The sequence below is a fragment of the Ranitomeya variabilis genome, chromosome 4 (genome assembly GCF_051348905.1).
Source record: "Ranitomeya variabilis isolate aRanVar5 chromosome 4, aRanVar5.hap1, whole genome shotgun sequence".
NCBI lineage: Eukaryota > Metazoa > Chordata > Amphibia > Anura > Dendrobatidae > Ranitomeya > Ranitomeya variabilis.
The window spans coordinates 745749677-745764845 of record NC_135235.1 but is presented as its reverse complement, the minus strand read 5'-3'; the positions used below and the strand labels follow the sequence as shown (position 1 = coordinate 745764845).

The 15169-nt window shown below is 42.9% G+C and overlaps 2 protein-coding genes across 2 annotated transcripts in view; one reads left to right on the top strand and one right to left on the bottom strand.

Annotated features, from left to right (window-relative positions):
- Window positions 1-15169, bottom strand: part of LOC143768074 (uncharacterized) — an 804664-nt gene that overhangs the window by 371134 nt on the left and 418361 nt on the right. The gene's annotated exons all lie outside the window — the stretch shown is intronic.
- LOC143768072 (uncharacterized) lies at window positions 1366-15123 on the top strand. Its single transcript, XM_077256753.1, has 6 exons — window positions 1366-3123; window positions 3253-3429; window positions 3504-3627; window positions 3711-3808; window positions 4007-4097; window positions 13512-15123. The coding sequence occupies exons 1-6, from the start codon at window positions 3046-3048 to the stop codon at window positions 14792-14794; spliced, it is 1851 nt and encodes a 616-aa protein (XP_077112868.1). The 5' UTR covers window positions 1366-3045; the 3' UTR covers window positions 14795-15123.

The window sequence follows — 15169 nt, the reverse complement described above, 5'->3', positions numbered from 1 at the left end:
GGTTTTGCTGCGTTTTGGGGGCTTTTTGTGCTGCATTTTTGCTCCTTTTTTTTGTGTTATTTTCCTGCCGTTTTGGCATGCTACATTTGTCTCTTATGCATGCTGATAAATTTTAGTGCAAACAAATCTCCATCTATTTAATCAGGTTTTGGCACAAAAACGCTACATAACCCGATTCCTGACTTTTTGGTGCAGATTTCCAGCGTTTTTTTTACTACCTATTACTTTCAATGGGTGAAAAACGCTGAAGGACGTAACATGCTCTAATGTGCGAAAACCACAAAATACTGATGGAAAAAGAAAACAAGGTGTGTGCATGAGATTTCTGAAATCTCAGACTTTGTTGGTACTATACAACGCAGCTGAAAACTAGCATTAAAAAAAAATGCTGAAAAAAAATGTGACGTGTGAACATAGCCTTACTCTATACAGTCCTTACTAGGGTTGAGCGACTTTTGCTTTTTTAGGATCGAGTCGGGTCTCGTGAAACCCGACTGTCTCGAAAGTCGGATCGTGTGAAATCGGCCGATTATTGTGAAAAGTCGGGGGCCAACCGAAACACGAAACCCAATGCAGGTCAATGGGGATTTTTTTTTTTTCTCTCTCTCTCTCTCTCTCACATTAAGATGGCGGTTTTACCCCCTGTGACGCCGCGCAAAGCAAGCCGGAACCTATGTCATCACGCTGCCCACACTCCTTCATTGGCTGAAAAAAAGGCGGGGAAAGCGTCTTATGAAACGCGACTTTGGCGCGAAGATCGCCGACCGCATGGCCGATCCCACAGTGGGATCGGGTCGGGTTTCATGAAACCCGACTTTGCTGAAAGTCGGCGACTTTTGAAAATGTCCGATCCGTTTCGCTCAACTCTAGTCCTTACCATTCCAGGTCAGCCGTAGCTTCAGGGCAGGATCTAGTGTCTTCTCTTTTTAACATGTTTACAGCTGTAATTAGACAATAGTGATGATCATCACTCCCATCATCCTGGTGTTTACATCTCTCAGTATATAAGTGACACTCACTTTGATAGATATCATTATGGCTGCCTGTAAAAATGACAGATAAAATCCACATTTGTCATTCCATTTACAGCTGATCAGAGATCCATTTGATGTTGTCAGCTATTTCAGAATGAAATGAACATACAGCTAGGGCTATTCTGTCCCCTGGGCCTGTGGCTGCAAATATGGCTCTGTGAGATGCTGAATCTCTTCACCCTACTTACAATTGGCGACGGTCACAGATAGCTTAACTCAGCTGCCGACACACATGTTATGAAGAATCCAGAAGAGACTTTGATTTCTTTAAGAATTCTTGTTGAATGCATAAACAGCAGCAGGTAAAAAATACTTTCTTCAGACAAACTGAAAGCACGTGTGCCTCTAATGAAACCAAGATGGAGACTGAGACACAGGGAGAAGAAGAAGGAAGTGACATGACGCCCAGCAGAGGGAGACAGAAGGGACAAACTTCATAGAAAGGGAGGATTTCCACTATGCAATACACAGGAACACATAGCAACAATGAACAATATGAGAGACTGCAATACAGCATGTAGAATGTACAGGACAGTCTAAAATGTCTCAATCATGGGACATAACAAGGGCTGCATTTATATTTGTGGAAAACTAGGTATTTGTCCTTATAATAAAGGGGACATTTGAAGGTATCTCTTTAAGAGAGAACCAGAGATGTTTTGGCATCGTCTCTCATAGAGAATAGAGGGCTGATCTTATGTTTGGCAGAGTCATGCGACATAGACTATCAGCCAAAGCATTGTTTTCCCAACTGCTTTGTAAACTGTGTGGGGGGCTTATGACCATCAGAGAGGTTTCAATTAATGCTTTTACTATTCTAGGCCAGGGAGTTTGAAATTTCAAGAAAAACAGTCTAAAATTATAGTACCGAGCCCTACTTTGTGTATTGCCATGGGCTCTGTTTTCCATAAAATAAGCCTGAGTGTTACCATAGTCAAAAAGGCCAACTCTGTGGATGCCATGGCTTGTAGAGTGTCTAATTATTAAAATAAATTAAAAAGTCATGCTGGTTCCAAGGAGTCCACGGATTCCAACATAGTCCAAAAATCACAAGGTCCTAGGTCAGGAGCCAGGAGGATACGTCATAGACAGAGGGGTGATGCAAAAAAAGTCAGGTCATGGTCCAGGGTCAAAATACCAAGAAGATAGCGGATCAAGCAAAGGGTGAAAACGCACAGATTCAGAGCACAGTCCTAGGTCAGGCAGCAGTAGAACAGAGCACAATTAAACAAAGCAAACATACACCAGTGAGCAAGAAGCTGCAATTTGCACTAGTCTGGTACAGAGAGCAGGCTAAATATCCAGGTAATTATCTGACCCACCATCAGTACTTGACTACGTCACCAGAACCTCCATCAGTATATGAATACATCACCGGAACCACCATAGATATATGAATACATGACCAGAACCAAGAGTACTTGAATACAAGAACTAAGTATAACAATCAATAGTCATATCAATTCAGCCCCATAAGCAATTGTATCGCATGAATTTATAACCCTACAACTTCCATTGTGTCCTTAAAAATGGTAAGAAGATACTGGGAGTTATAAACAGCAATCATCACACTGTCGATCATCCAATGATTATTTACATCCTGGTATCTTATGGATTACATCTTCTCTGGAGTCTTTCTTTTGATTTCCATCTTGTCACAACTGGTCTCTGCAGACCTCCATCTTCTCCGGTCTTTTGCAGCACATCCTGGTCAGTCCCAACAAACTTATGATTCCTACAGCCAATAAGTTGCTGATGCAATGGCTAACTTAGCCAGTGATTGAGAGCATGGAGGAGATGTCTTAGTCAGCAATTCAACTTGTGTTCCAGTCCATACAAGACTAGAGAATACAACATCTACACGTTCTATCTCCTGATATGTTTCACATTGTTGTCATCCTTTATGATGTTACATTGGCTCACTTTCTTCCTATTCATTTCCCTGCAATATCAGATCCTCTCAGTGGACATCTTGTATATTGAGAGAAATTTTCTGACTTAATCATCAAGGATGGATATGGACAGGGACCAGATGGCGGAGAGAATATTACACCTCACCCTAGAGATCCTCTTCCGTCTTACTGGAGAGGTGAGAGATTCTGATGACTTCACATTACATCATGCTTATCTATGGAAATAACAGATGGGCAGAACTGGAGAGGTGAGGATTCTGGAAATGTCTCTACTGAGATTTATTAGTGTGTCTCTCCATAACCAGGATTACACAGTAGTGAAGAAGACCTCTAGTGAGCGCTGTCCGGACCTGGTGTGTGAGGGATGGGGAAGACCCCTAAGCCCAACCACAGGGCCTCCACATCACCTGATACATGAGAACTTGAATGACCAGAAGATTCTAGAACTCACCTACAAGATGATTGAGCTGTTGACTGGCGAGGTGGGAATGCTGGGACATTATACAGTAACGCGGTGAAGGGATCGGGGGCATGACGGTATCATTGTATGTGGCAGGTTCCTATAAGATGTCAGGATGTCTCCGTCTATTTCTCCATGGAGGAGTGGGAGTATTTAGAAGGACACAAAGATCTGTTCGAGGACGTCATGATGGAGGTTCCCCAGCCCCTCACATCACCAGGTAATAGACAGGACTAAATACACACGGCCTATAATTATCTGTATGTAATGAACTAATTCAGTCCCTGTATGTGTTTCCTCTAGCTCTATCCAGTAAGAGGACAACACCAGAGAGATGTCCCCTTCCTCTCCTTCCACAGGACTGTAAACAAGAAAATCTCAATGTTCTTCAGGATGATCAGGTAGATGGAAAGAAGGTGTCATTAGATCTCCCCTATGATGTGTAGACGCCGGTGAAGGTCTTGTGCTCAGTCTTGTTTTATCCACCAGTATTATATGATTCATACATGTATAATTAGAACGGTGGAGATGGCAGGATTAGAGCTGATCATAGATGTGACTTCTACATCTGTCTGTGACATTTCCAATATTTGTTTCAGGGTGAAGCTCTAACCCATATTAATACTACAGAGAAATATGTGACAAGTGATGAGGTGTGTAAAGAGGAGATTCCCACATATGACTACCCAGGTGAGTAGTATCCACGAAATGCAGAGAAGTCACAGATTCTTCTTAGTCACCGGCTGTGGCTACCTTATCGGTTGTGTAGTCCGGTCGTTTCATGTGATCACCATTTTGCTTCTAGAGTATAACATTCTCCTCCATCCAAAAATGTTAAAATGATTGTGTGAAAGCCCTTTCCTAAGGAACTTACAACCTGGAGGATCCACCTACCTCAAAGGATTAGAAGATTCTGACCTTTACCTGCCCAGTTCTGTAAACTACAAAGCCATGTCGGAGCCAGAGAAAGCTTGCACAACAGCACGGGGGCAGGAGCCGAATGCTTTCCTGGAACCATGAAGGAATAACCCAGGCTGCAGCCTTTACTGCTGTAGTCTTGCGGACTGCAGTTAGGAGAGTCATGATCAAGGAAGTGGTGCGGGACCTAGTGTAGTCAGAAGAGACAAGGAAGCAAGCTTGGACCATGGCTAGAGAAATGCTGTCGGGCCCACTAGCCACAAGGTACCAACATTTGGCATCTTGAGTGAAGTCGCTGCATACAACTGGCAGCGGAGATGGGAGTCCATAGAAGAGTTTAGGACCCTTCTCATTCAACCAGTGGGCTGTAGAGGTGGAACACTTGCCTTGAAGGCTGCAGTAGCTGATTGCTGGAACCAGTTGTCACATTCCTGAAAATGGAGGGGCAACATTGCTGGTATGCAGTGGGTGTGATCTCAGAAGGAAGGGAGCAGGATGAACCTTTCTTGAGGAATGAACGGGCCTGGGAGAAGCTCCTCTATTCCACTCGAGACCACTCCTGAGAAATCGTACTGTGCTTGGGGTTCTCCACCTCCTATGCGGGAGCAGGTGATGGTGCAGGTGACAGAGTTCTGTCACCCATTTGTATATGCACATTAAAGACTTGTATGTGGTGCTGTTCACACTATGGCAATGCACAGCATCTAGGTTAACATCCTAGTAGTCACACCCTTCTATTAGCTTAGGCGGGCTGAAAAATGCTATCAAAATGCATCCCATGTGAACAATCGGGGTTGGAACAATCCCTCAAACCTGAGGAATGAGAAGAAGAATCTCACACCTGAAGAGGATTATTGCATTACCCTCCTTAAAAAAATTTTTCCTGGCTTTGCAAATTCTGCAAAGCCTTTGAGTGTAGGAGTACATCAAATACATCTTAAAAATATTTGAATGAGGCCTGCCAGTTGTTGCCTTTCATGGTTCTATGGATGACCTTTCTTATAATGTTTTCCTTGCTTTGAACTTTTTGCAAAGCCTTTATGAGTGTAGAAGTACATAAACTACACTTGCAAAATGTTTACTTAAAAAAAAAAAAAAAAAGGTCTGGATTCAGTTAGTCATCCATACAGTTTAACACATTTTGTGTAATATTACGGTGTTTTAAAAGAAAAAAAAAAAAAACAACAAACACTTGGACTGGTACAATTCTCTAAATATGTTTGATCCAAAAATTAACTTTTTGTCATACATACTGTATAACCTGGCTTGGGTGAAATTTTGTTTGAAATAAAAATTAAAAAAATGGCCTGCTACAGGTGTACACATTTGGTCCTTCGCTACTCAGCCGCCACTATTTGTCCCGGTGTGGCGTGCCCATCTTACACCAGCATGTGTCCACTATTGCGACGTGTGCCCTTAACAACATGGTTACTGTGATTGTCCACTTAACATCAAATATGTGGACAATCGCTTGTGCTCAGGGATGCTACATTTCCTTAACCACACACTGAGTGAATATTGTGGAGGCTGGGCCCGAATCCCAACCTGGCATGGCACATGTGATACTGACACGGAGGATTGCTGGCCCTACTTCTATCAGGGTTTCCTCCACTTCCTACTCCAGTTCCTGCAGCTCCTACTGCTCATCTCTCACCATCTTTGATTTGCTATCTCCGAGCATGTTGTCCATATCAGCCGAAAGCTGGAAGCTCAGCAGCACTGCCATAGCAAAGCAGAAACAGACTCTGCTGAAGCTATTTTGTCTAGGAGACAAACAGCACAATGCTGCAGAGTTATTGACAGGAATAACAGACCAAACAGATCTGTGGCTCTCGCCCCAGACCCTACAACCTAGCAAGCTTACACATGTACTTTGCTTGTGTAAGATGACTAAGTGAGGTTGTTGTGGGCGAGCTACTGCTTCTGCACACTCTGGCACCCTACAGACAAAGCGTGCCTCAGTTCCAGAGTTCTGCTGCGTGTGGGGTGCATCACACTTACTTGTAGCCCATATTCCTCCACTGACTTTATGCTCCTATCTTCCAGAATCTTCATAATAAACAATAAAGGGGACACTGAATTTGTTAAATCAGTCAAACTTTTAATTGGCAGCTTTTGATCATTACTAGTGATGAGTGAGCATGCTCGCCGCTGCTCGCCCGAGCATCTCACTACTCGAGATGCTCGCAGCTCGACGAGTATTTCCAGGGTTGCTCGGTGGGAGTTTGGCTCCCCGCCCTGAATGTTTGGCTCTCTTTAGACAGTTAATGAACATGCAGGGATTGTCTGCCACACACTGTAATGCCGCAGCCATGTTGGTTGTTGCATTACAGTGATTGGCTGAACACACAGCGTCATCAGGTCGATACCAGACCTGACGCCGCCATGCTCGTCAGTCTGCTCCGGAATCAGGCAGTATAGGGAGAGTTGCTGCTGAGCTAGGGAGAGATTTGCTTGGTTCTAACTTAGTGTTGATATACCATATCTAATACACATATGCATCTCAACTAACAGTCCTTCTGAGGACTAATAAAGCTGCATAGATATCAGTCCTAGGCAGGCAGGCAGTGTATGTGCCAGACTTCAGTGCATATAGCAAGAGAGTCCATTCCAGTTCTGTCTGCTGCTATTACAGATATTTGTGGACATAGCCCCAGGTATCGGGGCCAGGAATATATATATATTTTTTTTTACAGGCCAGCAAATTTCAAACTGGCTTCTCCGTCACACGGGCCACATATAAGTTCGCTCCAAATTCAGCCATTTGTAGGGAACGTGAAAAATATTGTTCTCCATTTAAAATGGGCAAGGCGTGTGGCAAGGTACGGGGAACAGGACATGATGGTGCATGCCGTGGGCAAGCTGTAATTGTGTCACAAGAAACACCCACATCTTCTCGTCCGACCTTCCTGTCCGAATTACTAGGGGACTGCAGCACACCACTATTGAACCCAGAGCAGTGTCAAAAGGTTGTTGATTGGTTAGCAGATAATGGTTCCAGTCAATTTGCCACCACCACCCTGTCTTCCACTCGGTCAAGTCTCAGTAGCCTTGAGCCTGGACCGCATATTCCTCCCTGATCCTCCTTCCTCCCACCATGCCGAGTGCCCGGAGACAACTGATCCCAAACTTGGATTATACTTAAGAAGATAGATTTGGTATAGTTCTTTTTAACAGACTGACATAACTAATACCTAAAAACAATTTTTATTCCAATATTTAAAATTTACCATAGACAAATTAACCAAATACTATGACCTGCAACCCAAATCGTAATGCACAAATGCCCCTAGTCCACCCTATTCATCCTTGATAAACCCTCCCTGCCAGCAGAGGTTGGCACCCTAGCTTGAACACAAAATGGCGCCCCCGCTCAATGACGGCTAACCCTAGACGTAACCTAGTAGGCCCTGGCAATGCCAACAGTCAAACGGTAAACGTCACAAACCAAAAACCAAAGGAGGGAGGGAGTGCAAAAAATAGGAGGAAGAGTGGGGAGTGAGATCAAGAGGGTTATAACTACCAATTACTACCAACCGTTTAAACACCCATCTTGACTAAAGGAGCGAAGAGATGCAAATTATGCTAATAACTGATAAATCAATTGACTGAAAAATTGAAGACCAAGACAATTTTGGGGCAAGGGTGAGAAGTTATATACAAAACAGGCCTATGCTAACTAGCCCTCCATTCACCCTAAATCTGAACGCAAGTGGCTCACCCTCACCCTTCAAATTTACCCTCTCATCTCTCAAAAAATAGAAAAAGAGAGTGAGGGAACCCGTGTATAAAGAATAACCGGATATAGGGGGTGCAAAGGACAAAAGAAAAGCCCAGATCCCACAAAAAAGGTTGGTATGCTAAAGGGTTATATGTGGGGAAGCCGATGCCCAGTTCGACTACAGACTAGGTATAACACACCACGGACACATATAATAAATGTAACAGATCTGGATGTGTTTTGTACTGTCTGTTATATCAGGCAAAAAAAACGCATTTCCCTTCCATGATGTTAGTTCATCAGGAGGCGAATGGAACAGCCGCTGTCAATAGATACAAAACATGCGGCAGTCAGGACATCCCAGTAGCAGGTGACTGTTGGCATTTCTAGGGCCTACTAGGTTACGTCTAGGGTTAGCCGTTGTTGAGCGGGGGCGCCATTTTGTGTTCAAGCTAGGGTGCCAACCTCCGCTGGCAGGAAGGGTTTATCAGGGATTACTAGGGTGGACTAGGGGCATTTGTGTATTACTATTTGGGTTGCAGGTCATAGTATTTGGTTAATTTGTCTATGGTAAATTTTAAATATTGGAATAAAAATTGATCCCAAACTTGGACACTACGAAGAGCTGTTCACTTTTCCAGTTAAAGATTTGGGCCTTTCGCCCAGTCTACTTAAAGCGGGGCAAGAGGAGATCGCATATAGCGATGCCCAAATATTTGAGCAGCCATATTCACACGAAGGCGATAGTGGGAAAGTGACACCAGAGGTGGATGGTGATGAGACACAATTGCCTGTAAGTCAGGAGGAGGACCATGGTGTGGAAGTGGAAGACGAGGTGGTGGATGATATAGTAACTGACCCAAGCTGGCAGGAGGACATGTAGAGCTAGGACAGCAGTACATGGGGAGCGAGATGTAGCACCCTAACAGGCAGGAAGAAGCAGTGTGGTGGCCGCAGACAGAAGGCGAGCAACCGTTCCCCATAACACTGACATGACGGAAGTTGCCAGTCCAACTGTTAGGTCTTCCCTAGTCTGGTTGTTTTTTTAAAGGCTCTGCCAATAACCCCAAAAAGGCCATTTGCACCATCAGCCAGGCCAGCATCAGCAAGGGTAGCAAAAATACCAGCCTAGCCACCACCAGCATGATCAGGCACATGGCAGCAAAGCACCCGACTTTGTAGGCCGAACCTCAGGGTCCAGGAACACTGTCTGCAGGTGAAAGCACTGCTTCTTCCGCTGTTATGCGTGCAAGCCAATCCACTGTCCATGGTGCATGCGAAGATGCCTCCTGCCCTGCACCTGTCATTGCACACACTCAACTAGCATCATCAGCAAGCACGTCCTTGTCCCAGTGCAGAGTTCAATTGTCTATACCCTAGACATTGGAATGCAAGCGCAAATACGCAGCCAAGGCCACACTACTAAATTTCCACATTTTGCGACTGCTTGCACTCAAAATGTTGTCTTTTAGGCTTGTGGGGACAGAAGCTTTCCGCAACCTGATGGTGGCCGTCCCTCAGTACTCAGTCCCCAGCCGCCACTATTTCTTCTATTTCTGATGGTGTGCAGTCCCCGCATTACACAAGCACGTGTCCCACAACATTAGCCATGCCCTCAACAATGCAGTTACTGGGAAAGTCCACCTAACCACGGACACATGGAAAAGTGCTTGTGGGCAAGGACGGTGCATCTTGCTGACGGCATACTGGGTTAACATAGTGGAAGCCGGGGCCCAGTCGGACCTTGGGATGGAACACGTCCTCCCGATGCCGAGGATTGCGGGCCCGAGGTCAATCAGGGTTGCTCCCACAGCCTACAGCTCCTGCAGCTCATCCTCCTCCTCTTCAGGCTCCATCTCCGAAATGACCACATCAGTCACAAGCTGGAAGCACTGCAGCACTGCCTCAGCCAAGCTGCAACAGGCTGTGCTGAAACTCATATGCTTAGGTGACAAACCGCACAATGCTGAAGAGTTGTGGACATCTCTGAAAGAGCAGGCAGATCTATGGCCGACACCGTTGAACCTACAGCCAGGCATAGTCATGTGTGACAATGACTGGAACCTGGTGGTAGCTCTGAGACGAGGCGAGCTCACACACTTACCATGCCTGGCCCATGTGCTTAACCTCGATCGGGTTATGGAAGCTACTAGTCTCCTATGGAAGCTTCTAGTCTCCTATGGAGGCTATTGGAGCATGCAAAAAAAAAAAATGTTTTTAAAAATATAAAAATTATAAAAGTTCAAATCACCCCCCTTTCCCCATTCAAAATAAAACAATAATACAAAAAAACATACACATATTTGGTATCGCCGCGATTAATAATCGCCCGATCTATTAAAAACAGTATGGATTGACCTGATCGCTAAATGGCATAGCCAAAACGCCAGAATTTAGTTTTTTTGGTTCTGCAACATTGCATTCAAATGCAATAATGATCGATCAAAAGATCTTATCTGCACCAAAAAGGTATCAATAAAATGTCAGCTTGGCATGCAAAAAATAAGCCTTCACCCAACCCGAGATCACAAAAAATGGGGACGCTACGGATATCGGAAAATGGCGCAATTGTTTTTTTTTCCAAAGTTTGGAATTTTTTTTCATCACAGATAAAAAAAAGCCTAGACATCTTTGGTGTCTATGAACTCGTAATGACCTGGAGAATCATAGTGGCAGGTAATTTTTAGCGTTTATTGAACCTAGTAAAAAAGCCAAACAAAAAAAAAGTGTGGGATTGCAATTTCAATTCCTGCAATTTCACCGCACTTGGAATTTTTTTCCCATTTTCTAGTACGTGACATGGTAAAATCAATGGCGTCATTCAAAAGTACAACTTGTCCTGCAAAAAAACAAGCCCTCACAAGACCATATTGACAGAAAAATAAAAAAATAATGGCTCTGGGAAAAGAGGAGTGAAAAATGAAAACTCAAAAACGAAAATACCTCCGGGGTTAATTATAGGGTTACACTACGTCAATTTTTGGAGGGGTCTCCCATTACAATAACCAGTAAAGACTAAGTATACAACTGAGAGCTGATATTAATAGCCTGGGAAACTCTATGGGTATTACCCCCTTCCCAGGCTATAAACATCAGCCTACAGCTGTCAGCTTTCCCTCTGCTGGTTATGAAAATTAAGCCAATGCAATTTTTTCAGAAAAGGAATCATTTAATTAAATACATGTACAGTAAACTGCACACGCATTTTACTAATTATATATGTGACTGACATCTTTATATCGATCTATTCTATGTGTATATACTGTATGCAATCTATTCTATCTGTTCTATTACGTCGAGTCCTGCTGTGATTTTACTTTACGTGGCAGATGAATTGCCGGCTTGTCATCAATCGATCTATATGTGTATGTATATATACATACTGTATATATGTGTGTATTCAAGAATATTTCCGAGAAAATTACTCTGCCAAAGCTCATGTTAAAATCATATTGCAATCTTATAGCATACGGATGTCAGTCGCATGCTAAGTGCAAAAAATTGGATTGTACTCACATGAAAATTGCCTGGCACTTGCATGACACTAGTCCTACTTTTCTGGACTGAAATCGGAACTTTTTTTCCACGGTAATGGGTACAAGCCCTTAACACCTAACTCATGAAGCCATTGTCCCCTGTAAACAAGCAAAAACAAAAGACAACAATATCTCTCACCTGTACAACGTTGAAAGAATCCAGAGTTTCCAACACCGTAATCCATCTGTGTGCTCATCTTGCTCATAATAATAATATAATCTTTACTTATATAGAGCCATCATATTCCGCAGCGCTTTACAATTCAACAGTTCACATATAACAGTTATAACAAAGTAAATGATAATACAATAATTAATGCAAAGATATTGACGACCCTCCCCATAATAGCTTACAATCTACAATATGGTGGAAGTGACAAAGTACAGGGGCTTATTTACAATGATGGCCAGCCATCTTGAGGAATTGGGGGTAGATAAAGTTTGGATGAGCTAATTACCAGCCAATATTTGTAGTGCTTTTGGGTGCGATGGAGTTTGATGGAGGGTTATGAGGCAACCGCGCCCGCTGAAGAGCTGGGAAAAATGACTCCCTGCAGTGAAAGCAGAACTATGAACTGTGATGACCTCAGTGAGATCATCGTAGTTCACCTTGAGAAATCAGGTTGCAATGAGTCATTCTCCCCAGGTTTTCAACTTGAGCGGTCGTCTCGGGTCACCGCTCATGCTGATGAACAAATGTCGCACAAATGGATTACGGCGTGGGACACTTTGCATTCTTTCAACTTTGGACAGGTGAGGTGATATTGTTGTTTTTTTTTCATTTTTGTTTCTTTACAGGGGACAAAGGCATCACTGGATTAGGTGTTAAGGTGTGTATAATATGATTTTTTTAATTTTATATTTTATTTTATACTTAGAATAAAATTATGTAGACAGCGGGGGCTGAATACAACTCTCAACATTGTCCCCTGCTCACGCTGATCCCAGGCAGAGCAGGATACAATGATGTGAGCTGTTTTCAACACCCGGAGTCGGGGATCAGCGCGAACAGTACCGCTGATTCCCAGGCGCCGGTATGTGTCACAATGATGACACACGGATGTCATCCGTGTGTCATCAGTGTTCACGTGTGCAAGATCTTTTGCGGCTCGTGCTGCTGCTAAAAAAACAGTCATGTCAGCGTGCCTTGCCCACAGACACATGGTACGTGGAAACACACTGGCATGTGCGCAGATCCATTCACTTGAATGGATCTACGTGTTTAAGTGTCTCCAGTACATAGGAAATCTGTCACCACATACCAGAGATGCTGACATGTGAAGGAGGCCTTAAGGGGGAACTCTCATTTCCAAGATCCTATCCCAAAATATAGTAGGTGTAATAATAATAGCAAATACCTCCAATTAGAAATGTGGTATAGTTTTCCTGATTCTCTATGTCGCTTACCCCATGTCCAGGGCATTACAGTAGTGTAGCTATCCATGGTTATGACCACTAACAACTAACAGTCACTATATCAGTGGTAGTAACCATGGATACCTAAGCTAATGCAATGCCCTGCACATGGGTTGAGCAACATAGCGAGTCAAAAGAACTATACTACATATTTCCTAATATTATTATTACACCTACTACATATTGGGATAGATGATCAGAGATGGGAATACCCCTTTAAGAATCTTACATGGTTTTATGGTGTTTATTTTTATCTGTTGCTATAGATTGTAACATAATAATGCTTACTTTTAATCCTCCCTTTATTGCTTCAAAATTTTCTACATTTGTGTATTATGTTTGTCGATTGTACTTTAGAGGTTCAGTACCATGGGATTTGTGAACAGGTGGCTCACCACTGTCTTAGGTCATAGTGTCATTATACTTTTGAGTTGTATAGAATTATGTGTATAGAAAGTATATAAAATATAAGGCATTGATATTGAAAAATAAAATCCGTTTTATTCTTGGCAGATGACTGTGGTGTCAAACCAGATACCAATGAAAATCATGCAATTATTCCAGCTATACCTCCAGCCGTTCAGAGCGAAAATCAATCATCGGAGCCTTTTCAATCAGTCACCTATTTGGATTCATCACAGACTGTTATGCAAAATAAAAGCGGAAAAAGTGATGTTGAACATCAAATAATTCCCACAGAGAAGAAACTATTTTACTGTTCAGAATGTGGGAAATATTTTAAACAGAAATCTAAATTGCTTACACATGAGAGAATGCACACAGGAGAAAAGCCATTTTCATGTTCAGAATGTGGGAAATGTTTTAGCCAGAAGTCAAATTTGCAAGCACATTACAGAAGTCACACAGGGGAGAAGCCGTATTCATGTTCAGAATGTGGGAAATGTTTTTTCAAGAAGCCAGATCTTCTTAAACATCAAAAAATTCACACAGGAGAAAAGCCATTTTCATGTTCAGAATGTGGGAAATGTTTTAACCAGAAGTCAAATTTGCATGCACATTACAGACGTCACACAGGGGAGAAGCCGTATTCATGTCCAGAATGTGGGAAAGGTTTTATCCAGAGACCAGATCTTCTTAAACATGAAAAAACTCACACAGGAGAGAAGCCATATTCATGTCCTGATTGTGAAAAATGTTTCATCCAGAAAACACATTTCCTTATGCATCAGCGAATTCACACAGGGGAAAATCTATTTTCATGTTCAGAGTGTGGGAAACCTTTTATCCGGAAATCACATTTACGTATACATCAGAGAACTCACACAGGGGTGAAGCCACATTTATGTCAAGAATGCGGGAAAAGTTTTAACTACAAATCAGTTCTTCTTACACACCAAAGAAATCACACAGGGGAGAAACCATATCCATGTCCAGAATGTGGGAAATGTTTTATCCAGAGATCAGCTCTTCTTACACACCAAAGAATCCACACCAGAGAGAAGTCATATTCATGTCCAGCATGTGGCAAATGTTTCAACCAGAAAGCACAGTTCCTTATGCATCAGCAAACTCACACAGGAGAAAAGCTATTTTCCTGTTCAGAATGTGGGAAATATTTTAAATATAAATCTAAGTTGCTTGCACATGAGAAAATTCACACAGGAGAAAAGCCATTTTCATGTTCAGAATGTGAGAAATGTTTTAACCGTAAGTCAAATTTGATTACACATTACAGAATTCACACAGGAGAGAAGCCGTATTCATGTTCAGAATGTGGGAAATGTTATAGTACGAGTACAAAGCTTATTGCACATCAGAGAACTCATACAGGGTAGAATCCATTTTTTATGTTATGATTCCCAGGAATAACATGTCCCACATTCTTATCTTCATCATCTAAAAACTCATGTAGAGTGTGAAGGAAATAAATAATCAATAAGAGAAATCAATAAAGGCCCTGGCACACATAGCGATTTACCAACGATCACGACAAGCGATACGACCTGGCCGTGATCGTTGGTAAGTCGCTGTGTGGTCGCTGGGGAGCTGTCACACAGACCGCTCTCTCCAGCGACCAACGATCAGGGGAACGACTTCGGCATCGTTGAAACTGTCTTCAACGATGCCGAAGTCCCCCTGCAGCACCCGGGTAACCAGGGTAAACATCGGGTTAGTAAGTGCAGGGCCGCGCTTAGTAACCCGATGTTTAC

Excerpts from the sequence above, each read along its gene's own strand:
- LOC143768072 (XM_077256753.1), top strand. The coding sequence starts at position 3,046 with ATGGATATGGACAGGGACCAGATGGCGGAGAGAATATTACACCTCACC. Across the intron at positions 3,124-3,252 it reads TCTTCCGTCTTACTGGAGAG|GATTACACAGTAGTGAAGAA; the intron begins GTGAGAGATTCT and ends CTCCATAACCAG. Across the intron at positions 4,098-13,511 it reads TCCCACATATGACTACCCAG|ATGACTGTGGTGTCAAACCA; the intron begins GTGAGTAGTATC and ends TATTCTTGGCAG.